The sequence below is a fragment of the Bos mutus genome, chromosome 18 (assembly GCF_027580195.1).
Source record: "Bos mutus isolate GX-2022 chromosome 18, NWIPB_WYAK_1.1, whole genome shotgun sequence".
Lineage (NCBI taxonomy): Eukaryota > Metazoa > Chordata > Mammalia > Artiodactyla > Bovidae > Bos > Bos mutus.
The window spans coordinates 4826209-4851218 of NC_091634.1; the positions used below are offsets into that span (position 1 = coordinate 4826209).

The window sequence follows — 25010 nt, forward strand, 5'->3', positions numbered from 1 at the left end:
CCCCACCCACAGTCCCCCCAGAAACCCCCCCTCGTTGGGCATGGCCCCCAGAGCCCCATCCCCGAAGGGCAGGGCCGGGTATGTCGTGTCTCCCCCCTCCCCACGTATGCCTTGGGGCCTATTTACAGATTCACAGTTGGGGGGGCAGGGAAGGGGGGGTGGAGGGGGCGCCCCTCCTTCCCCGGCCCCCTGGGGTCAGGGCAGGGGGCTCCCGTTGGTGGCCAGGAGCTTCTTGTCCTTAGGGGGGCCTCGGCGGGGAGAGCTGGTCAGCTCCGGGTCTGGGCGGCCAGGCGCTGGCTGCAGGCTTCGGGGCGGGGTCCCAGCAGGCCGGGTCTGGGCGCCATTCTTCTCGTCTGTGCGGGAGGAAGTGGTCTGGCCTCAGGAAGGGGTGCCAAACCTCTTGTGGTGAGGGGGCGGGGGGCGGCTGCCAGGGCTCACACACGCCAGCCACATGAGGCCTGCCTGCCTGCCCTGCACCAACCGGGCGCAGCCCTCCAGCCCGGGGCCTTGGAGACCAGACCAAGCCCCAGGGAGTCCTGGCGGGCCCAGCTCAGGAGACAGCCCGAGGCTCTGGTTACTGCACTTTGCGAGGCCCCAGATTGTGGCCAAAGCACCCACTTCCTTCGGGACCCTCGGGGAGCCCCCAGCAGGTTGTTCTGGCTCTCCCAGCAGCGCCTGCATGACTGGGGCCAGACTGGGCCACTGGCCAGACCTGGCCAAGGCTGGTTCCCAGTGGTCAGGCAGCAGTTTCCATAGGGCCCAAAACAAGAGCTGAGGTCCCGTACCAGAGAACACCCCTTAAGAGACCCTGACTGCTGGAGGTCTTGCTGCCAAGAGCAACCCACAGGGCTGCCCCTCTCTGGGGCTCAGTCGGAGGTCCCCGCACTGCCCCACTCCCCTTATAAGGCACGTGTCTCGGACCCTGGGTCCCTGTGGGTCCTACATGTCTGAAGGTGTGCCCTTTAAGGAACTCTGGTCGTCAAGGCCACCTTTCCTTGGCAGCCCAGTCTAGAGAGGTTCAGGGGGCCTTCCTGGCTAATGGTCGCCCTGGAGAAGCAAACTAACAGGGCAGAATTCCTCTACCTGCCTATCGGGGCGGCCCGCCACTTGGGGTTAGCCCCATTCGTCTGTGTGGGACCTCTGACCTCCAGGGCTGCATGATAATAAATTGATGTTGTTGGAACCACAGAGTTTGTTTGTGACCTCGACCTCCTTGATCCCTGGTGGCTAGGGGAGTCCCCTCCCGACAACCAGGGCTGAAGGGCACAGAGAAGCCCCTTCCCCTTGGAGCACAGATCTCGATCCCTCCCGGGGAGAGGCCCGAGTTCGTGAAATCCAGGCCCAGTAGGGCCAGAAGGGTCTGCGAGACAGCGACCACCTTGTCCTGGTTTTAGCACTGAGAGTCCTGGGTGTCGGGAACCTCTCTGTCCCCAGCAGAGCAGGACGGCTGGTCACCCTCCTCCAGAACACAGCTCAGGAGCCTCCAGTGGCAGGGAGCTCCACCACCTCCAACACAGGGACCGGTGGTCCCCTTAGGGACCCCTGGAGGTCCCCTCCCTCCGTGGCGAGGCCTTCTCAGGCTTGGGAAGGCCTGGTTCCCTGGGAGCCCCGAAGCTGAAGCCTCGAGGGTAACACAAGCCCCTGCAGCACTTGGCCACCGGAAGTGCCCCTCTGCCCCGCCCCCACGGGTGCCCCCACCTGCCAAGGCCTGTACAGACGGCTGGTCGTGTGTGCTCAGCAGTTGGGCCTGGATGGTCTCCACCACCCGCTTGAACCGGCGGCTGGGACCTGCAAGGGGCAGGGCAACAGACGGATGAAGCAAGATCCATATTTTCCGGCAAGAGGGGAAAATATTCAAACACGACAGATTTTCTCTGCCCGTTTGGGCCTCCTCCCCGCTCCGGGCCTCCTCCTGCCTCCTTGGTGTGTATCTGTCGTGCGCCTGTACTAAGCACACCTGCTTAGGAGGCAAGCTTCTTAATCCTGACGATGACCCATGACCCACGACTCGCTCTGCACCTGGATCATGCAAACCGTCAGTCACACGCCATTTCACGTAGGGCCCTCTGTCTCACAAACGCATATAGCGGCGCATGGACCGCTCATGAGCAGAACAGCTCTCAGACTTCCTGAGCGGCTGCTCCTGGCTTATAGTGCTCAGTATGACTCCAGTAACATTTTCCATTTTTTCCTTCTTTTAAAAGTTTTATTTATTTTTGGCTTCACTGGGTCTTCTCTGCTGTGCGTGCCTTTCCTCTAGTTTTGGGGGGCGGGGGCCCCTCTCTAGCTGTGGTGCTCACTGCAGTGGTTTCTTTGGTTGCAGAGCACGGGCTCAGTAGTTGTGGCAGACTGGCCTACTTGCTCTGCGGCAAGTGGGATCCTCCCGGAACAGGGATCGAACCTGTGTCCCGTGCACCGGCAGGCAAATTCTCAACCACTCGACTGCCAGGGAAGTCCCTCCATTTTTTTCTTAAATCAACGGATTCATCTTTTCATCTGCCATGCTGGCCTAACTGGCCGGATATGACAGGCACCCACCAGAGGGCACCGGGAGTCCGACAGAACCAAAGCTAAGAGGCCCCGCTGGGTTTCTCGGTACTTCTCAGGTGTTCTGATGAGTTCTCCTGCTACCCAGCTCTCACCGTTTGAGTGATGATCCTGAAAATTTTATTTGCAGTGTTTTCACTTAAGGCTTGAAATCTGAAGGGGCTCCAGTGCATTTCCTAGGCAGGACCTGGGCATCTGGGCAAGAGGCCCAGGGAAACATAAGTGGCTGGGTTTTTGTTAAATTTGACTTAAAGTCAAAATTGAACAACTTGCTATATGGTCTGAAAAGAAACTTTTGCTAGTGAAGTGAGAGACCGAGTTATTCAGCTCTTAATGATACCAAGCAGGGCCCTGTGGGGCTCCTGGGCACAAAAACTTTCTGCGTCCCCCATTTCTCTGATTATAGAAAACAGCCTTCATTCAGCCTCCATGACCTTCCCTGAGTTTCAAGGGGCCGATTCAAGCAGGTGTTAATTAGGGAAGGGAGGCGGTATGAGACCTGGGAGAAACAAGCAGTCAAGAACAGGCTTGGGGGCTTCCCCGGCGGTCCAGTGCTTAAGAATCCACCTTACTAGGCAGGGGCCCGTTTGTTCCCTGGTCTGGGAGATCCCACAGCCACGGAGCAACTAAGCCTGTGTGCCGCAACTACGGAGGCCCGCGAGCCCTCGAGCCTGCGCTCCAAAACGAGACGCCATCGCAGGGAGAAGCCGGAGGACCGCAGGCAGAGAGCAGCCCCCACGCCCTGCAACTAGACAAAGCCCACGCGCAGCAACAAAGACCCAGCGCAGCCAAAAAATAGTTTTTAATTAGAAGACTTAAAACGTCGAAAAAAGTAACCCAGGGTAGTTCCTTGCTAGATTCAGAAGCAGCACGCAGGCGATTTGCCGCGGCGCCCTCAGAAAGTTGCTTAGATCATATTTCACATCTGAATTAGGCTACGAAATTAATAATGGGAAATTGCGCCTCAAAGGCCAAACAGCTCCTGTACAGACAGCCACTGATGGGAATACCAGCTGGGCTTATGTATGCTTGCAGCTACTTAATTGGGAATGAAAGGAAATCCTGCCCTGAACTGGCCAACATAGGTCTTTTCAGCACCCTAAAACGGATTTTTCACACACAGTTAAAAGCCTGCAGTCTCCTGGACCTCTGCCTGCAGGGTGTACTGGAAACAACAGTGGTAAGAGTTTTTCCTCTTAAAAATTAGGTTAGCAGGGAAAATATTTGTAGGGCGAGCTTCTTGGATCTTTCAGATTGGAAAAACTTCTAAATTGTAAAATTTTAGAGAGCTCTCATCACGTTTTCCTATTTTCATTTGTATGCAGAAGCCCCCAAAGTTTTCCAAATTCCAAAAATGCCTCATTGAAGGATTTCCCCAGTGGTTTCAGTGGTTAAGAGTCCGCCTGCTAATGCAGAGGACACGGATTCGATCCCTAGTCGGGGAACTAAGATTCCATGTGCGTCGGAGCCAGGACTAAGCCACGACATCACAACCAGGGTCCACGTGCAGCGACAAGGATCCCGTGTGTTGCAACTAAAACCTGACAAAGCCACATAAATAAGCAAATGAATATTGAAAAGTAATTTTTAAAAATGTAAAAAGTAAACTGAAAATTGAAGGCAAGGTAACTCTGAAAGAGAGAACAAAAGGGAGACAGGTGATCTGAATCCAACCTCTTTTGTAACTGTTGGGTTTTACTTTATTTATAGTAACTGACTCCTGGCTGAAATTTTGTTTGTTTTTTCATGTAAAAGTCATTTATTTCAAATTCCTTCCAGAGTGTTTTCCCTTTTGATCCAGTGCTTAAGATGTGCGTTTGAGACCTGGTTTGGGAAGACTGCAAATGCCCCAGGGTAACTAAGCCTGTGGGGCCACAACTACTGAGCCTGGGTGCCCTAGAGCCTGTGAGCTACATCAAGAGAGCACACGATGGAAAAGCCAGTGCACTGCCATTACAGAGGAGCCCCAGCTCGCTGCAAATAGAAAAGTCCTGAGCACCAATGAAGATCTGCTGCTGCTGCTAAGTCACTTCAGTCGCGTCCCACTCTGTGCATCCCCATAGATGGCAACCCACCAGGCTCTCCCGTCCCTGGGATTCTCCAGGCAAGAACAGTGGAGTGGGTTGCCATTTCCTTCTCCACTGGCTGAAATTTTGAAATGGAAACTATGGGGAGTCTATTGGTGCATCTGTATGCATCTATATGCGTGTGTTGTAGATGTGTGTTACTGCCAGAATTAATCTGTAAATGAACTCTATGTATTGGCTTACAGGAAAATAGGCACTTACGTAAATGCTCAGAAAGGGAAAAGAAAATAACCCTAATGACTTTCAGGTTTGCAAGAACTAGGAAACATTCAGTATAGCATTAATACCTGGTACTAAATTTAGCTTAAATTTGTTGCATTAATTAATACAGACATGTTTTTAGAGTCCTCAGTATTAAGTATATTATTGTATTTAGGCTTCCTAGAAATCAGATAAATAAGATCTTATTATTCCTGTTACAAAGTTTGTCAGCAAGAAAAATAACTAGATATGATGAAACTTTTCAGTAAATAAAATAGACATAAATAAGTGCCGTTAAGTAAACTCTTTTGGAATAATTATGTCTGGGGAATGTCTCTCTAAACTAGTCTCTTCAGATTTTGATAACCTGAAAGTTTAGAGGACTGCTGCCCTCAGCTGTCTTGAGCATCCCACACACCGGCTGGGGGCAGCCACGGCCCGGGACGCTTACCGGAGATGAGAGTGAAGGTGACGGAGTAGATGCCGCCACCACCGCTGCTGTCCCGCCTAGGGGAGGGTTCTGGGCCCTCAGAGGAGCTGATGTCCACCTGGAAGCGAACGGGCTTCTGGAAGACGGAGGGGCCGCCGCTGGCCTTGTACTCAGCCCTGAAGCTGGTCTGTGACAGCACGCTGTGACTGAGGCTGGGGATCTGAGAGGGGCGGGGACAAGAGGAGGGGGTAATTTGAGCGACCGGACTCCAAGGCACAGATAAGCAGTCCTTGATCAGCTCTGGCCCAGGAAATACCAATACCCTGAGCCACCAGGGGGAAAGGATAACAGAAAAGGCAATGGGGGCCCCACTGCCTGCTGGGATTTGTAGTTTTCTGTATCTTATGAACAGAGCATCAGAAAAATAACTCAACTACTGACTCCCATGTTAATATGGACTTTCACATCTGGTGCCAGCCCCAGGCCCAAGGACCACATTAAACAAATTCCTTCCTTCCTCCACAAACCCTGCCCAAAGTCACATCTGTCTCAGAAACGTTAAGCCCCTGAGCCCCTAGGGCAAAGAACCACAGGACCCAGTGGACAACCCCAGAGTCCACTTAAAAAAGTATTGATAGTTCCTTGGCCAATCTCTGACCTGGTGGTAAGGGAATGGCAACTCACTAGTCCTCAGTGGAGGCTAACATGCAGGGAATAGTAATTCGGTCTCCTATTTCTCACTTCCAGGCCGCAGGGTGCTATATACCTGCCTCCATGTCCCCACAGTGACCACACCCAACTCTGGCTAGAAAACTACAAATCCCATGAGGCCCAGGTGGAACTCAGGCCAGCACTAAGGAGGTGAACCCCACAGGCTGCTGGGATTTGTAGTTCTGTGGAAGCCAGGGTGCGTGGGGACCCAGGCCCCTCACCGACAGGAAGGCGTGGACAATGTCCGCTTTGATGCTGCTGAGAGGTTTATCCTTTAGCACGAGGAATATTTGTTCTTCTTTGTCCAAGGAGATGAAGTTCCCGAACCAAGAGCGTTTTGCCAGCCTGAGTGGGAGCAGATGGGTTGGAGGTAGGTTGGGAGGAGGCTAAGGGAATCGCTCCTCCATCCCCTCTCTTCCCTTCCCTGTCAGACTCACTCTGGAGAGGACTCTGGCGTCAAACTGGACATCTCCTCGGCAGTGGGGACTGGGGAAGAGAGAGCAAGGTCAACATGTGTCCATCACCTGGTGTCCATCACACAGACCAGCAGGGACCTCCACCCAGGGAATCCAGACCCTAGAGTCTGTTCACGTCCCAGCAGTTAAACCCCAAAAGGCACGCACGCTGCGTGACGTTCTCTCCAGGGCTGTGGCCCCTCGTTGGGCCACACCCTCTGGGTGTGGGGCTTGCTAGCCATGAGCCAATGGGAAGGTGAGTAGGAGCACTGAACGGGCGTGTCCTTCCAACGAGCTCCTCCTCCAGAGTTGGAGGCCCGACCTCGCCTCTCCCCAACACCTTAATCTCTGCTCCCAGGAGCATCTTCTCATAAGTCGTGGGAGTCCAGGCCCCCAGCCTGGTACTTCCTGGGGACCCAGATGTTGGACCCCAGCCCCCACCCCACATTAGGACTCAGGAGTCCACGTCCCCAGCCCCTTCACCCTCAAAGGACCCCCCCATACCTTGCATCTTGCGCCGGTGAAAGCGGGGGGAGCCCAGGAAACTGTTGCGGATGGAGTTGAGACGACTCCTCCAGGCAGCTCCTCCGACTCCGCCGCCGGGGCTGGGGGGCGGCGTTGTCCCTGGGGTCCCAGTGGGGCTGGCCCGGGGCGTGTGCAGGGGCGAGTGCAAAGGGGTCCCCCCGGAGGAGCGCGGGGACCCTGGGGGGCCGGGCAGGGGTGTGGAGCGGGCACTAGGGGGCGGGGGCTGCTCCCCGGCGCCCCCACCCCTGGGGCCCCGAGAAGGCAGAGTCTGCGTTTTAGAAGTCGGTGAGCCCCCACCCCGGGCCTCATCTCCAGCAGGCTCCGGCGAGAAGGAAAAGACCGGACTCTGTTGAGCAGTGGAGTAGAGTGAGAGAGTGGACTACAACTCCCAGGACATTCTAGGAGCCCCACAGGCACACACACAGGGGTGTACCCCAAAGCATGATGGAACTTGTAGTCCAATTATTTCCCCAACACCCCCCACCCCTACTCCCACTGTTAAGTTGGGGCAGGGACTTTTTCTATCATGCTCAGGGACTGTAAACGCAGCAGTGACAAGAACAGAATAGGTGCTTAACTAACTTTGGTTAAATGAGTAAATAGGACCCTTCAGGCACACTGAAAACCCAACCCTGTTGACGTGGGAAATGGTCAGTCAGTGGACTAAAATACGAACGAGGCCTTGGGTCTTTGGCTCTTCAGGGACAAGGAGGCAATATCCCAGGACTTCATGGGAATTATAATTTCTGCTGCTTCAGCTTTGCTCCACAGGGTCTTCACTCCCTTACCCCCCTTAATCCATCTGGGACCTGGCCTTACCCTTGGGCTGCTCAGAGGACTGGACGACAGACCAGTGGAGGCTCCACTGACACTACGGGATCTGAAAAAAAATCAGGTGGGAGGGTTTCAGAAGGCTCAGATGTCTCCTGCCTTCCACACTCCTTCAAGATGAGGAGATGAGGCCCAGAGAGGGGAGGAGACTTGTCCCAGTCACACAGCACCTCTGAGGTGGGTACAGCGTTGGAGCCCTGAACTCTCTCTCCACCCAGGGCTGTGCATTTCAGTGGAGGGGCGGGGGCTCCCACCTCTGGCTGTGCTGGGCCATCTCCAGGGCCCGTCGAGTGGGCACTGGGGAGCCACCACCCCCAGCATCTGTGATGCTCAGGACTTCCATGGACTTCCGCTCTGGCCGCCGCTTCCCGTGACGGCTCAGCATGGGGGAATCCACACGCTTCCGAGGCGGGTCTGCGGGCCAAGAGTATCATCCCGATCAGAGGGTGCACTGGTGCAGCTGGGCATGACACTTGTACAGACGGGGAAACTGAGGCTCAGAGTGGAGAGGGCCTTTGACAAAGGTCTCGGGGCAAGTCAGGGAGTCTAACGTTAGAAGCTCAAGGCCTGCAGCCCCTCCATCCCTCCCTGGGGAATCTGGGGTCTGGACTCCCCGGCCTGCCCTTCTCACCAACATCATTCCGGGGAGGCAGGTCCTGATCCTCACAGCTGGGGTACCGCTCCTTCCGATCCAAAAGCAGGTAGTATATCATCTTCTCTTGGTTCTCCCTGTGGGGGGTGGGGGCAGGAGAGCACTGGGGTCAGAGGTCAGGTCCCAGAGATGATCTCATCCCCTCCTTGTGTCTGTGGCTCTGTGGGGCTCAGTGCATCAGGCTCTGTCTATGGCTCCATTTTCCTAGGTATCAAGAGGGTTGGTCCCTTGGTCTCAGTATATATCTCAGCCTCATTTTACTCAATGATATAATGATGCTAATGTGGCTCCACCCTTATGGCAAAAAGTGAAGAGAACTAAAAAGCCTCTTAATGAGAGTGAAAGAGCAGAGTGAAAAAGTTGGCTTAAAGCTCAACATTCAGAAAACAAAGATCATGGCATCTGGTCACATCATTTCATGGGAAATAGATGGGGAAACAGTGGAAACAGTGTCAGACTTTATTTTTTGGGGCTCCAAAATCACTGCAGATGGTGACTGCAGCCATGAAATTAAAAGACGCTTACTCCTTGGAAGAAAAGTTATGACCAACCTAGATAGCATATTGAAAAGCAGAGACATTACTTTGCCAAAAAAGGTCCGTCTAGTCAAGGCTATGGTTTTTCCTGTGGTCATGTATGGATGTGAGAGTTGGACTGTGAAGAAGGCTGAGCACCGAAGAATTGATGCTTTTGAACTGTGGTGTTGGAGAAGACTCTTGAGAGTCCCTCAGACTGCAAGGAGATCCAACCAGTCCATTCTAAAGGAGATCAGCCCTGGGTGTTCTTTGGAAGGAATGATGTTAAAGCTGAAACTCCAGTACTTTGGCCACCTCATGCGAAGAGTTGACTCATTGGAAAAGACTCTGATGCTGGGAGGGATTTGGGGCAGGAGGAGAAGGGGACGACAGAGGATGAGATGGCTGGATGGCATCACCAACTCAATGGACGTGAATTTGAGTGAACTCCGGGAGTTGGTGATGGACAAGGAGGCCTGGTGTGCTGCAATTCATGGGGTCACAAAGAGTTGGACACGACTGAGTGACTGAACTGAACTGAACTGAATGTGGCTCAGATAGTAACATCTGCCAGCAATGCAGGACACCCAGGTTCAATATCTGGATGGGGAAGATCCCCTGGAGAATGGCAACCCACGCCAATATTCTGGCCTGGAGAATCCCATGGACAGAGGAGCCTGGCAGGCTAGTCCATGTGGTGGCAAAGGGTCAGACACCACTGAACAACTAACACTTTCACTTGAACATCTGAGCACTTGCTATATGTAAGCACTGTGTGAGGTACTGAGCTCTCCTCAGCATCTATTCAGCTTTCAGCATCCTTTCTTCTCCCCACTGGCCCTACCACCCACCTCTGCCTGGTTCCCCCGGAACAGCTCCATGCCCCTTCTAGTGGCCAGGCCTCCCCAAGAGGGTCTTTGTCTGTGGGCACCCGGCAGGCTGTGGGGGGACCCCTTCACCCCACGTGACCAGGGAGTCTGTCAGGATTGGGGGGGGGGTCTTACTCCTCACTGCGCAGCTCCCGGTGCAGCCGCTCGCGGTCCCTGAAGCAGCCCAGTGACGCCATGCTCTCCAGGACATCTGGGTCCAGCTCTCCATTTGATGGCAGGCTCCGCATGGCCACGCGGCGGCCCGGGGCTGGCTCCAGGCACGGATCCGGCTCGTGTTTCCCGCCCCTGGGGAGGAGAAGAATCGTAGGGAACCGGGCATCTTCTCCTAAAGCGGAGGCTCCGGGGTCCCCCGTCCCAGCCTGCTCCTTTATGGGGAACCCCAGAGTCAGGGCCCCAGCACACCTCCACCTCAGATCCAGAAGTCCAGACCCCCAGCCCCTCCTCATTCAGGACCCTTGGCACCCCGCTCCCTAGCGGGCTCTCCTACTTTGGGGGCCCTTGATATTTGGGGTCCTCTCCTTCCCCCTAGGACCCAGGTGTCCAGTTCCCCCATACTCACAGGTACCAGGGGTGTTTCTGAATTTGCTCCAGCTGTGAGGGGCGTGGTTGGTAGAGAAGCAGAAGTGAGGTCGCTTGAACACAGCAGGTGCGCAATTAAAGTTGCCTAGGTGGCGTTGGGGGGGTCCCTAACGCGCCCCGCAAAGGGCAGGCAGCACGCCGGCTCATGTCTCCCCCTAGTGGCGGCTCGCGGCACAGCCTGACTATTGCGGAGGGCGGTGGGGGGGAATGCCTGGCTACATCTCTCGCATGCGCAGTGGCATCCTGCCCATGCGCCACCCCACCTTGCAAGGGCCATTAAGCGCATGCGCCCTCCCAGGTTGGCGGTGGTGTGTGTTTTTTGTTGTTTTTTTTTTGGTGTGGGGTATGTGAGTGTGTCAGTGTGTTTGTCCAGTATGCACATGCGGCCCCCCGGATGTGTGTCTGTGTGTGTCCACTATGCACATGCGTCCTCTTGCATTTGTCTGTGTGTGTGTGGTGTGATGTGGTTGTGTGTCTACTATGCACATGCGTCCTCTCATGTTTGTGTGTGTGTCTGTGTGTGTGTGTGGTGTGGTGTGTGGTGTGGTGTGATGTGTGTGTCCACTATGCACGTACGTCCTCTCACGTTTGTGTGTATGTGTGTGTGTGTGGTGTGTCTACTATGCACATGCATCCTCTCAAGTTTGTGTGTGTGTCTGTGTGTGTGTGTGTGGTGTGGTATGTGGTGTGGTATGTGTGTCCACTATGCACATGCGTCCTCTCACGTTTGTGTGTGTGTGTGTGTGTATGTATGTGTGGTGTATCTACTATGCACATGCGTCCTCTCATGTTTGTGTGTCTGTGTGTGTGTGTGGTGTGGTGTGTGTGTGTGTGGTGTGGTGTATATCCACTATGTACGCGTCCTCTCGCGTTTGTGTGTGTGTGGTGTGTGGTGTGTTTGTGTGTGTGGTGTGGTGTGTGTGTGGTGTGGTGTGTGTGTGGTGTGGTTGTGTGTCCACTATGCACATGCGTCCTCTCATGTTTGTGTGTGTGTGTGTGTGTGTGGTGTGTCTACTATGCACATGCGTCCTCTCTGTGTGTGTGTGTGTGTGTGTGGTGTGTCTACTATGCACATGCGTCCTCTCATGTTTGTGTGTGTGTCTGTGTGTGTGTGTGTGGTGTGGTGTGTGTCCACTATGTACGCGTCCTCTCGCGTTTGTGTGTGTGTGGTGTGTGGTGTGTTTGTGTGTCTGGTGCGGTGTGTGTGTGGTGTGGTGTGGTGTGTGTGTGGTGTGGTGTGTGTCCACTATGCACATGCGTCCTCTCATGTTTGTGTGTGTGTGTGTGTGTGTGGTGTGTCTACTATGCACATGCGTCCTCTCATGTTTGTGTGTGTGTCTGTGTGTGTGTGGTGTGGTGTGGTGTGTGTGTGGTGTGGTGTGTGTCCACTATGCACATGCGTCCTCTCACGTTTGTGTGTGTGTGTGTGTGTGTGTGTCTACTATGCACATGCGTCCTCTCATGTTTGTGTGTGTGTCTGTGTGTGTGTGATGTGGTTGTGTGTCCACTATGCACATGCGTCCTCTCATGTTTGTGTGTGTGTCTGTGTGTGTGTGTGTGGTGTGGTGTGTGTCCACTATGTACGCGTCCTCTAGCATTTGTGTGTGTGTGGTGTGGTGTGGTGTGGTGTGTTTGTGTGTGTGGTGTGGTGTGTGTGTGGTGTGGTGTGTGTGTGGTGTGGTTGTGTGTCCACTATGCACATGCGTCCTCTCATGTTTGTGTGTGTGTGTGTGTGTGGTGTGTCTACTATGCACGTGCGTCCTCTCATGTTTGTGTGTGTGTCTGTGTGTGTGGTGTGGTTGTGTGTCCACTATGCACATGCGTCCTCTCATGTTTGTGTGTGTGTGTGTGTGTGTGGTGTGTCTACTATGCACATGCGTCCTCTCATGTTTGTGTGTGTGTGTGTGTGTGGTGTGTCCACTATGCACATGCGTCCTCTCATGTTTGTGTGTGTGTCTGTGTGTGTGTGTGTGGTGTGGTGTATGTCCACTATGTACGCGTCCTCTCGCGTTTGTGTGTGTGTGGTGTGTGGTGTGTTTGTGTGTCTGGTGCGGTGTGTGTGTGGTGTGGTGTGGTGTGTGTGTGGTGTGGTGTGTGTCCACTATGCACATGCGTCCTCTCATGTTTGTGTGTGTGTGTGTGTGGTGTGTCTACTATGCACATGCGTCCTCTCATGTTTGTGTGTGTGTCTGTGTGTGTGTGGTGTGGTGTGGTGTGTGTGTGGTGTGGTGTGTGTCCACTATGCACATGCGTCCTCTCACGTTTGTGTGTGTGTGTGTGTGTGTGTGTGGTGTGTCTACTATGCACATGCGTCCTCTCATGTTTGTGTGTGTGTCTGTGTGTGTGTGGTGTGGTTGTGTGTCCACTATGCACATGCGTCCTCTCATGTTTGTGTGTGTGTGTGTGTGTGTGTGGTGTGGTGTGTGTCCACTATGTACGCGTCCTCTAGCATTTGTGTGTGTGTGGTGTGGTGTGGTGTGTTTGTGTGTCTGGTGTGGTGTGTGTGTGGTGTGGTTGTGTGTCCACTATGCACATGCGTCCTCTCATGTTTGTGTGTGTGTCTGTGTGTGTGTGTGTGTGGTATGTGTGTCCACTATGCACGTGTCCTCTCGCGTTTGTGTGTGTGTGGTGTGGTGTGGTGTGGTGTGTGTGTCTCTGTGTGTCTGGTGTGGTTTGTGTGTCCACTATGCACGTGTCCTCTCGCGTTTGTGTGTGTGTGGTGTGATGTGGTATGTGTGTCTCTGTGTGTCTGGTGTGGTGTGTGTGTCCACTATGCACATGTCCTCTCGTGTTTATGTGTATGTGTGGTGTGGTATGTGTGTGTGTGGTGTGGTGTGGTGTATCTCTACTATGCACATGTATCCTCTCATGTTTGTGTGTCTGTGTGTGCATGTGGTATGTGTGTGTGTCTGGTGTGGTGTGTGTGCCCACTATGCATGCGTCCTCTCATGTTTGTGTGTGTGTGTGTGGTGTGGTGTGGCTGTCTACTATGCACATGTGTCCTGTCATGTTTGTGTGTGTGTCTGTGTGTGTGTGTGTGTGGGGGTGGGTGGGTGGTGTGGTGTGTGTCTGGTGTGATGTGTGTGTGTGTGTGTGTGGTGTGGTGTGTGTCCACTATGCACATGCATACTCTCGCGTTTATGTGTGTGGTGTGGTGTGGTGTGGTGTGTGCATGTTGTGTGTGGTGTTTCCTCCTCCCCGTCTGGAGTGGCAGGTGGGCAGGACCCAGGATGGGGCTCAGCCAGCAACCCCGCTCCCAGCTGTCACCTCGGGGATGGAGGGACGGGTCCTGGAAACCTGTCCCCATGACTGCCCCGGGGACTCTGTCCCCACCTCCCACCATCCCTCCATGCCCGTCCCCCAACTCACGCTGAGCCTTTTCTCGGGCTCCACTTCGATCATCCCCCGCAGCAGGCTCTGGCAGTCTGGAGGGATGAAGTGGGGCATGTGGAAGACGCCCCGTTTCACCTTCTCCAGCAGCTGGCGGAGGTTGTCATCGTCGAAGGGTAGAGCCCCCTGCATGAGGAATGACGGGACCCCTTACACACAGAGCTCAGCATGTACCAGACGAGTGCCTAAGCGCTTCACATGCAGTGACACAGGCCTCGCCACAAGCCCTGGGAGAGGGGGAGCTGGGGCTGTCTCCACTTTACAGATGGGGAAACTGAGGCACGGAGGCATCCAGCCATTTGCACAAGACCACCTGGCTCTGAAGTGGCAGAGCAGTGATTTGGCAATGGGCAGTGTGTCCAGAACCTAAAAGGCTGGGGCTGGAGCTTGGAGCCTGTCCTTTAAAAACATGCTTCTCCCCAGGTTAGAGAGGGGTAGGTAATCATTCACTCAACAAAGACCGAGTCTCCATTACACGTCTGGGAGCCAGTGGTGAACAAAGCAAGCCCTTGACTGCCTGCAGCTCACACCCCAGAGTGGGAGAGGCTGGTGACGGAGCAAACAGCACTACAGTGACCGGGTGCCTGAGGTGACACTGGGCTGGACTAGGCAGACCAGACGGAGAGAGGGCTGTGGGAATCTGGGGGTGTAGCAAGTTGAGTGGTGTCCCCCCAGAATTCCTGTCTACCTGGAACCTCAGAATGTGACCCTGTTTACAATTACATCTCTGCAGATGTAATTCATTGAGGATCTGGAGGTGAACTCCTCCAGGCTTTCGGGATGGGGGCCCTAAATCCAGTGCCTGGAAGAGGTGAGGCGAGCATAGAGAGACACCCTTCAAGGACTTACACACACAATGACAACTCTGTTAACCTCCGGGGAGTAGACAGCCTCCCACTGGGAAATCTGACCTCATGGCAGGAGGGAGGGGGCCCTGGGGAGGCTTCCTGGAAGGGCGAAGACTGAGCTGAGAGCTACAAGAACTCTAGTGTTAACCAGGTGAGCAACAGGGCTCGCAGGGACAAGGCAGTAGGTGCAAAGGCCCTGTGGTCAGAGCTCATGTTCCCCAATTTGGTTCTATTAACCCACTTGTTGTTCAGTCTCTGTCATGTCTGACTCTTTGCGACTCCATGGAGTGTAGTCCGCCAGGCTCCTCTGTCCATGGGATTTCCCAGGCAAGAATACTGGAGTGGGTAGCCATTTCCTTCTCCAGGGGAATCTTCCTGGACCAGGGATCGAACCTGTGTCTCTTGCAGTGGCAGGCGGATTCTTGACCACTGAGCCACCAGGGAAGCCCCTATTAATCACTACGATATTGTAACACCCTAGGATCAGTTAGTAAGCAGCTGCTCGCCCGAGTGCTCCACATCCTCCTGGCCGCGCCATCCCTTCCCAGGGGACCCTCCAGACTTTCTCACGGTTCTGTGACCGGATGGTTAGCTCCGGGCACAGAGAGGGGCGCCCCCGGGATTTTGCTCTACTGGTAAATACCACCCCACACATGTTCCTAGTACCAGTTAAATATCTGGGAGACAACCCCTGAGTTGAGGGTGGAAGTAGATGTTCCCAGTTTCCAGCAGGCAGAGGACTGTTCTAGAAATGGGGCGGGGAGAGGCAATGACGGCCTTACCACGAGCAGGGCGAAGAGGATGACTCCGCAGCTCCACATGTCAGCCCGGCGGCCGTCGTACTTCTCGCCCTGGGAGGAGAAGGGCCGGCTCTGATGCTTACCTCTCCCAGGCCCCCCACCCCCGCCCGCTCCTCTCCCCCTCTGCCTGCCCTTCGCTCACCTTAATCACCTCTGGGCACGCATAGTGGGGGGACCTGAGGGACAGAGGGGGTGTGAACCTCTGGCGGGCTTCTACCCGCTCCCTGGGGCGCAGGTGGCGGGCCCCCACTTACCCACAGCTGGTCTCCAGAAGGCTGTCCCCCACTTGCAGGGACGCCATGCCGAAGTCTGCAATGCGGATGTTGTTTTTCTCATCCAGAAGCAGGTTCTCGGGCTTCAGGTCTCTGTGGCTGAGACAGGATGGTGGGGCTCAGGCCTCCGCCCTCTTCCCAGAGTCTGAGGACCAACCCCCCACCCCACCCTCATTCACTGTCTCTCAGAGGGGGATCGTGTCTGGCAACTTCTAGTTAGGGACCTTTGCAAACACGCCCCAAAGCAGAGACAAGAATATACAAAGCCCCATGCACCCACCCACTAGCTTCACACGTTATCAGCTCGAGGCTCATCTTCTCTCATGTCTACCCCTACATACGCTCTCCCCCCACTGGACGATTTTGCAGGAGACCTCCAGACAGTGTATCATTTTATCCACAGATATTTGAATATGTGCGAAGTGATCTTTTTTTGAGGTAAGCAGGTCTGGTACTGAGCTGGTTCTTAAAATATTCAAATATCTCAGGGCTTCCCTGGTGGCTCAGTGGTAAAGAATCTCTGCCAACACAGGAGACTGGAGTCCGATCTCCGATCCAGGAAGATCCCATGTGCTGCGGAGCAACTAAGCCCCTGGGCCACAGCTGTGGAGCCTGAGCTTTAGAGCCAAGAGGGGCAGCTACTGAAGCCAGCACGCTCTGGAGCCCGGGCTCCACAGCACGAGGAGCCACTGCAGTGAGAAGCTCTCCCACCACAACTAGAGAGGAGCCCCTGCATGACACAAGCAGGGAAAAAGCCCGTGCGGCCACAAAGACCCCGCACAGCCAAAAATAAATAACATTTTTTGAAAAATTCAAATATTTCAGGAAATTCCCTGGTGGTCCAGTGGTTAGGACTCTCGGCTTCCACTGCAGGGAACAGGGGTTGAATTCCCCCATCAGGGAACTAAGATGCCACATGGCCCAGCCAAAAACAAAACAAAAATCAAATATTTCAATACTGAATAATTAAAAAAAAAATACTGTCAACTAAAACCCATCATTGCTTCCTCCTTCACCCCCCAGCTCACCCCCTACTCTGGGACAAACTCCTCAGGATATAAGGGTTAATGATGTCCCCGGGGAGGTGGGCAGAAGGTTTTATAGTTTCTGTTGGAAGAGGTCCTTAACTGGGTTAGACTTCATAAATCTGTTGACTCTCGCCCCCTGGAGGCCAGTGTCTTTAATGTCAGAGTCCTGACACTTGTCAATAGGGAGGTGTTGACAATTTAAATGGGCTGCCTTTTCATCACCAAGCTTTGGTCCTAGGTCTTAACCCCCTCAGCCTGATCCTCACCCCATCTCCAATCCCCTATCCCAGAGAGGGAGGTGTGCAAACAAATGAGGCTGAAAGATGACCTGGAGGCATCTATTTTGTACCTTAATTAATCATTAAAATGCTGCATATTGAATATCTTGTTTTGAGAGCTGAAAGCAATTCAATGAGGAAAGGAAGATCTTTTCATATGGACATCCTTATGCAAAAAAAAAAAAATGACCCTCAGCCTTTACCCTCCACCATATACAAAAATTAATTTGAAATGGACCTCAAGCCTAAATGCAAGAGCTAAAACTACACAACTTCTAGAAGAATACATCGGAGGAAACCTTATGACTTTGAGCTAGGCAAATACTTCTTTCTTTTTTTTTTTTTGGCCACAACCCATGGCATGTGGATCTTAGTTTCCCAAGAAGGGATCTATCCCGTATGCCCTGCAGTGGAAACACAGAGTTTTAACCACTGGACTGCCAGGGAAGTCCTTGGGCAAATATTTCTTAAATAGGACAGAAAAAGCATGAATTGTAAAAGGAAAAAAAAACCCCAACAAACTGGCTTCATCAAAATGTGAAACCTTTGCTTTTCATAAGATATTGTTATAAAAATGCAAAAGCATGTCACAAACTGGGAGAAATTACTTGAAAAAAGTAATGCGTTTGATAAAAAGATTTGTTCTTAGAATAAGTAACTCTTGGGAGTTATTCCTAGAGTCATCCCTCATTCCTGGAATAAAGAACTCTTACAGCTCAATAATAGAAAGATAAATAACTCAATTAAAAATGGGCAAAGGATTTGAACAGACATTTCTCCAAGGAAGACATACAAATGGCCAATAAGCACATGAAAGGATGCGCAACATCATTAGCCATCAGGGAAATGCACATCAAAACCACAGTGAGATACTACTTCACACCCACTAGGATGTAGAATCAAAAAGTCAGATAATAACAAGTGTTGGCAAGAGATTGGAACCCTCTGAGACTGCTGGTGGGGATGCTGAATGACACAGCTGCTTTGGAAAATGGGCTGGCATTTCTTTATTTATTTTTTGGCACTTCTTTAAAAGGCTAAATATAGAGTTCCCATGCTGCTGCTGCTGCTGCTAAGTCGCTTCAGTCGTGTCCGACTCTGTGCGACCCCATAGACGGCAGCCAACCCATATGACCCAACAATTCTGTTGTTGTTGTTTAGTCGCTAAGTTGTATCCAACTCTTTTATGACCCCATGGATTGTATCCTGACAGGCTCCTCTGCCCATGGGATTTTCCAGGCAAGAATACTGGAGTGGGTTGCCATTTCCTTTTCAAGGGATCTTCCCAACTCAGGGATTGAACCTGCATCTCCTGCTTAGCAGGCTGATTCTATACCATTGAGCCACCTTGGAAGCCCTACCCAACAATTCTGATCCTAGGTATATACTCAGGAGAATTGAAAACACAGGTCACAGACCAGAACTGGTATGTAAATATTCATATGTCCCCATTATTCATTATAGCCAAAAAGAAGAAACGACCAAAAGGTTCACCAACTGGTAAATGGATAAGCAAAATATGGCAGAGCCATAACATGGAATATTACTCAGTAGTGAAAAGGAATGGGGTACTGATCCATACTACATCATGGATGAACCTTGAAAACATTTTGCTAAGTGAAGGAAGCCTGCCACAAAAGACCACGTTGATAGGAAATGTCCAGAATAGGTAAATTCACCGAGACAGAAAGTAGATCAGTGGTTACCCAAGGCTGGGGATGGGGGGAGGTGACCGCTTAATGGGTACAGGGTAATGATTTTTGGGCTGATGAAATGCTCTAAAATTACATAGTAGTGATGCACATCATTGCAATATACTCAAAACTACCGACTGTACGCTCTGAAGGGTGGATTTCATGCTGTAGGAAGTTTTGTTTGTTTCTTTCGGTTTTTTGCCACACAGCGCAGCTTGCATTATCTTAATTCCCTGACCAGGGATCGAACCTGTGCCCCTTGCAGTGGAAGCATGGGGTCCTAACCACTGGACCGCCAGGGAATTCCCTATGACGTGTGACCTATATCTCAATTTTGGAAAAGCGGGCTGCAGCACTCTAGCTTCCAGTCATTCTGCTACAGGCTCCCAAGGGCCTGCCTTCTGGGTAGTGCTTGTCCCAGCCTCCCCTCAAGCTGCCCCCTCACCAGATGGAGTAGCTGTGGCAGAAGTCCAGTGCTGACACGATCTGGCGGAAGAACTTCCGGGCCTCCTTGGGGGTCAATCTCCCCTTCTTCACCAGGTAGTCGAACAGCTCACCTCCAGACACGTGCTCCAGAACTAGGTACCTGGGGGACACGGAGGGGGCAGAGGGCTGGAAGGGGCATGTGGAGGACCAAAGAGCCTGACCTCCTTCTTCCAAAAGTACAAGCCCTCAATGCCATTGGCCCTGGAGGAAGAAGATCCCAATTCCCATGAGTCCCCGGGAGGAGGAGGCTCCAATTTCTATTAGTCTCTGGGAAGCAGAAACTCAATTCCCATTAGCCCTGTCAACTTCAGAGGTCAACACTCTGACTAGTTTTCCTCAGGAGATGAGGCAATTCCATTAGCACCTGGAGGTCAGAGATCCCAATTCTCAGAGGCCCCCAGGAAATAAAGCCCCGTTTTCACACCTACTTGCCATCCTGCAATAGTATGAATTGTGAATAAAAATAATTTTGATGTTTTAAAGTGCATTAGGAGAACTGATAGAGTTTTATTTCCTATCATTCCCACCATATTTGTGTTAAGATATAGGTATAAGGAGGCTTCCCTGGTGGCTCAGACGGTAAAGTGTCTGCCTACAATGTGGGAGACCCGGGTTCGATCCCTGGGTCAGGAAGATACTCTGGAGAAGGAAATGGCAACCCACTCCAGTACTCTTGCCTGGAAAATCCCATGGACGGAGGAGCCTGGTAGGCTACAGTCTATGGGGTCCCAAAGAGTCGGACACGACTGAACGACTTCACTTTCACTTTCTGGGAAGCCAAAGTTCTCATTTTCATTAGTGTCTGGGAGGCAGATAATCGAATTCTAATCTATTCTTGGGCAATGACACTTGCTGCTGCTGCTACTGCTGCTAAGTCATTCAGTCGTGTCCGACTCTGTGCGATCCCATAGACGGCAGCCCACCAGGCTCCCCCGTACCTGGGATTCTCCAGGCAAGAACACTGGAGTGGGTTGCCATTTCCTTCTCCAATGCATGAAAGTGAAAAGTGAAAGTAAAGTTGCTTAGTCGTGTGCGACCCTCAGCGACCCCATGGACTGCAGCCCACCAGGCTCCTCCGTCCATGGGATTTTCTAGGCAAGAGTACTGGAGTGGGGTGCCATTGCCTTCTCTGATGACACTTACAATGTGTACCAATTCAAGGGTCAACATCTGTGAGGTACAGACTACAACTCCCATCAGCCCCTGGGAAGTAAAGACTCCAATTCCCATCAGTCCTTGAGAGAAAGAAACAGTCTCATCAGCCTCCGGGAAGTCAAAATTCAATTCCCATCAGCCCCCCGGCAGCACAGATTCCCATGACAACTTCAAGAGTATTAATACTTTGACTCCCCGTTGTTTCCGGAGATAAGGCAACTTCATTAGCACTTGGAAGAAAGAGATCCCCCCAATTCTCACAGGACTTTAGGCAATAAGGACCACGCCACCTCCACCTACTCCCATTAGCCCCTGGGAAGGGAAGCCTCTTATTCCCATAAGTCTCTGAGATGAAGAAACTAGAATTCTCTTTAATTGTTGGCAAAAAAAGATTGGCTTGTGCACCAGTCTAAGTCAACTTCCCTTAAGTAAGAGACTACAACTTCCTTCAGGTCCTGAGAGGTTAAAAACTCCCAACTCCCATAAGGCTCTGGGACATGGAGACTCCTAATTCCCATCAGCCACCTGGATTTTAAAGACTCCAAATCCCATCAGGCTCTGGGAGGCTAAACATCTAATTCCCATCAGCCTCAGGAAAACAAAAGCTCAATTTCTATGAGCTCAGTGGAAGGCTGAGGTTCCTCTGTGAGACACGAAGTGCCACAGGCCCTCCTCCCCACAAGGATGGTGGAGTGAGAGTGACAGCTCCACCAATTGGCAACAATGGCCCCTCCCCGCCGCCACACCTGGGGAAGCCTGAGGACTACAAATCCCATGAGCCCCTGGGGCCAGGGCAGCTTCCTTCCTGGGGAAATCCAGCCTCTGATGGGTGCTGGAGTCAGTTCAAACTGGGGACTGCGAGGTCCAGCAGCGGGGGTGTCCCCTCTCCTGCTGCCCAGTCCAGCTGTCCCCTGGGTCACCAGAGTCCAGACAAAGGCCTGTTGTCTGGAGCTGGGACAGCTGTACCCCACCCCCAACCTAAGGGGGGTAATCGACTTCCAGATACAGACTCAGAACTCCTGAGCAGACCCATTGTTGGGGTGTCCAGTCATAGCACCCAGAGTTATGCTGCGGGAGGAAAGGAGCCTCCAATGCTGCAGAGGAAGGGTTTGGGAAGAGGCAAGATTCATTGAGCCTGGGGCTTTGCTAAGCCCCATTGCCCTAGCACATGGGAAGGGCAGGGCGATCTGCCCTTAACAAGTCAGGTCTGGCTGAGGGCACCCAGATTATGTAGTACAGAGTGTTCCCCACAGCACAGCAGGGCAATGGACGGGGACTGGAGAGGAAGGGGGAGGATCAGCCTTGTCCCCCATCAGGCACAGGGACGGCTCAGGCTTAGCTGCCCTGCTGTCAGGGTACAATCGGCCCAGAGCATCAGACCAGGTCAGCATGGGAACATGGAGGATTATGAGTGTGTGAAGGGGGGTTGTCCTTGCGCAGTAGGGATGGGACTGGACTTTCAGTGGCCCGGCCAAGAGAGCTTAAGTTTCCCCTGGCCCCTCCAGGCCTTGATTCTGGAAACATCCCACCCTGGGAACTTGGGGAGGATGCATGGAGGGCTGGGTGTCTATAAATACCTACAAATATTTCTTGTTCTCGTAGACGTCGTGGAGTTTGAGGACATGTGGGTGCTCGATGAGCTTCAGGATGGCTATCTCCCGCTCCACCTGGGGGAAAAGGAACAGCGGGCGGTCAGCCTTGCCTCCCTCCCTGTCCCCAGCCCCAAAGGGTCCCCTCTCCCCCAGCTCACAGACACACCTTCATCAGCACCGACTCAGACAGCTTCTCCCGGTTCACGATCTTGATGGCCACCTTCTGGCCTGTGATGCAGTGGACCCCGAGTTTAACCAGACCTGGGGGAATGGGACGGAAAATGTGGGGAGTATTCCCAGTGCAGTCTCCTCACCTCTGGCTCCTAAGCCCCGTCTTGCCAACCTGCTTCCTCCTTCTTCCCCTCCTGGCTTGTTTCACGGTGGCCTGAATCACCCTGACCTGAACTCCTGGGGACTGACAGCAGCCATTCCTGCCAGACACAACTCTCTTTCCACTCCCTGTTGTCCAATTCTGTCCCTTCTGGTTGCCATCCACTTATCTGCCTCCCCCTACCTCCACAGCCACCCTGGACTCTCAGTCCTTCCCGTGTGCCCTTCGAGTTCACCTCTCCACACCGTCTTGCCTTGCTGGGTCTCCATAGTTTTGTGTCCTCCAGTCTACCTCCTTCAGACAAACCTCTCTCTCTCTCTCTCAGCCCATCACTTCCTTGAGTTCTCTGCCCTTTAATCTTCTGGAGACACCATGTCTCCCAAGGAATATAATCTTGTGATTGCCCCCTTCCCAGACAATCCTCCTCCACCTCCTCTCAAACCCGGACCTCTCAAGCCCTGTCTTTGATCTTTTAAAAACAGCAGCTGCAGCTGGGAGCATGCACATCCCAAGGGTATGCCCACTCCCCAAGGTTAAGCCCTAAACCCAGGAATGCAGGCCCCCAGCCCCCTCCACCTTCAGACCAAGGAGTCCGAGCCCCCAGCCCCTTCTCCCTCAAGCCCTCAAGTCCATGCTCATGGCCCCTTCCTCCCCCAAAACTCAGGAACTGAGGTCAGCAACACCTTCACACTTTTCGCTCTGGAATTCGGAGTCTGACCCTCCCCCAGGCCTGGCCCCTGATCCCTGAAGCTCTGGCCCAGAACTCAGGTGTTCAGCTCCTGTCTTACACCCACCCACCGCCCACCTGGCAGAAAAGAGGTTAAGGAGGTTAAGCAACAACAGAAGATGACCGCACCCCCCCCCACCCCCCCACCCCCGCCCCGAGTCCACAGCCACCCCTGAGGGATTTGCCTCCTTCGTCCACCTTTCCACCTCTCCACTCCCCGTCCCCACTCCGAGCCAGCATGCTGGAGAAAGGGCAGGATGCTGGAGACCCCATCGCCCCAGCCTCAGTGCCCCTGTCACCCCAACAGAGGCCCTCTGCGGCCAGAGGACAGTGCGGAGAGATGCCACTTCGGGAGGCGCACCCCCATGCCGGCACCTCACCCCAGCCTGCGGCTGTACTGCGCCAAGGACCTGGGCTCCCGGCCGCCGGGACCCTGGCTGCAGGCCAAGGTCCCTTGCCCACGCTGGGGCCGGACCCTCCAACCTCTGCCCCCAAAGAGGGGGAGACTTTGGGCCCTACACCTCTCCCAGGAGTCGGGACCCCAGAGTCCGAGCCCTCACCCCCTCAGCCTGGAGACCCGGCAGTCTGGACCCTGAGTCCCTTCTCTGAGAGGGACTCGGGGGCCCGGGAGCCCCACTCTCTGCCCCCATCCCCTCTCGCCCCCACACCGGGTGCCCCCTCCCTTGGCTCACCTGTCTGTCCTTTGCCGAGCGTCTTCTCCAGCCGATAGGGGCCCACATATTGGGCGTGCTGGGGTGGGTGTGGGTGTGGGTGTGGGAGGTGGTAGGCGGGGGAGCCCCCGCCCCCATCCTTGCCCCCGGACGACATGATGCCCTTGGTCCCGGCCCGACCGGCCCCCCGGCCGCCCCCCCTGCGGCCAGTCGCCCCGTCCCTCCGGTGGGGGCCGGCGGCCGCTCCGTCCCGGCCCCCCCGGCTGCCCCCCACCTCTCCGGGGGTCCCCAGGGGGCTAGGCTGGGCCCCCCCGGTCGGCGGGCCTCTGAGTTGGGGGAGGGGGGGCTGGCCCGGGGGGGTCAGGCCCCGGGAGTCAGCATGGCCCGGGGGGGCTGCGCGGCCCCCCCTCCCCAGCCCGTTTCTGGCCGGTCCCCCGCTTCCTGCGCCTCCCCCCGCCGGGGGGGTCTGAGGTGCGGGCCAGCGGATGCTGCAGGCCGAGGTCCCCCCCGCCCCCCCACGCGCCCTCTCTCCTCCGCCTCCTCCTCCTCTCCGCCTCCCCCCGCCACCTCGTCCTTTCTCTCCGGCACGCTGACATCACCATCCGGGGACTCCGGGCCCTTCCCCAAAGTTAACCCTTTCGGAGGGGGAGGGGGAGCGGGGGCAGGGGGCGGGCCTGGGCGCCGGAGCCGCGGAGACGCGGTGGGAGGATGCTGGGAGCGACGGAAGGATGCAGGAGGGACCATGGAGGCAGACGAGTGGGGCACACAGGAGGGGCAGAGCCGGGGCGACACAAAGGGAGACGGAGCCTGACACGAGTGGGGGAAGGAGACAGACGGCACGGGAGACGGGGACCGCCAGAACCGGGGCTGGGGCCGGACAGGGAGACGGGGGACCGCGCAGGCGGGCAGAGACAGGAGAGACCAGGGGGAGCAGAGGGACAGGGAGACGGAGGAGAGGGGAGAAGCTGCCTGGGAGAGACAGAGGGATGGAGAAAATCAGAGATAGAAATGGAGAGAGATAGGGGAAGGGAAAGAGAGGTGAAGAGACAGGGAATGGGCCGGGGTAGGGGGTGGGCGGGGGTTAGAGACACAGAGATATGGAGGGACAGCCGGGCAAAGAGATGAACCGAAAACAGAGCCAGAGACAGGGAGAGACTGAGAGTAATGGAGGAGAGAGACAGTGGTTGAGAGACAGATGGGGAGAGAAATGGACAGAAATAGAGGGACGGGGGCAGAGGGGACAAGATACAGAGGTGGGGCACCAGGGGAAGGTGACGGGAAGGGTGGAGGGTCAGAGAGAGAAGAAAAGTGGGAG

General features: G+C 54.3%; 1 protein-coding gene across 2 annotated transcripts; it reads right to left on the bottom strand.

Annotated features, from left to right (window-relative positions):
* Positions 1-22: 22 nt before the first annotated feature.
* Positions 23-24201, bottom strand: BRSK1 (BR serine/threonine kinase 1). 2 transcript variants are annotated; one of them, XM_070387162.1, is made up of 19 exons: positions 23717-24201; positions 22133-22227; positions 21956-22041; positions 19179-19319; positions 15716-15832; positions 15604-15637; positions 15444-15512; positions 13793-13939; positions 10404-10435; positions 9959-10129; positions 8419-8516; positions 8042-8201; positions 7776-7836; positions 6936-7302; positions 6414-6462; positions 6198-6321; positions 5287-5485; positions 1699-1788; positions 23-353 (listed from the first exon to the last, which is right to left on the bottom strand). In XM_070387162.1, exons 1-19 carry the CDS (start codon positions 23850-23852, stop codon positions 196-198), a joined length of 2334 nt encoding a protein of 777 aa, XP_070243263.1. In that variant the 5' UTR covers positions 23853-24201; the 3' UTR covers positions 23-195. The 2 variants fall into 2 exon arrangements, with proteins under 2 accessions (XP_070243263.1, XP_070243264.1); XM_070387163.1 differs by lacking the exon at positions 23717-24201 and having other exon boundaries at positions 21952-22041.
* Between the last annotated feature and the right edge of the window lie 809 nt (positions 24202-25010).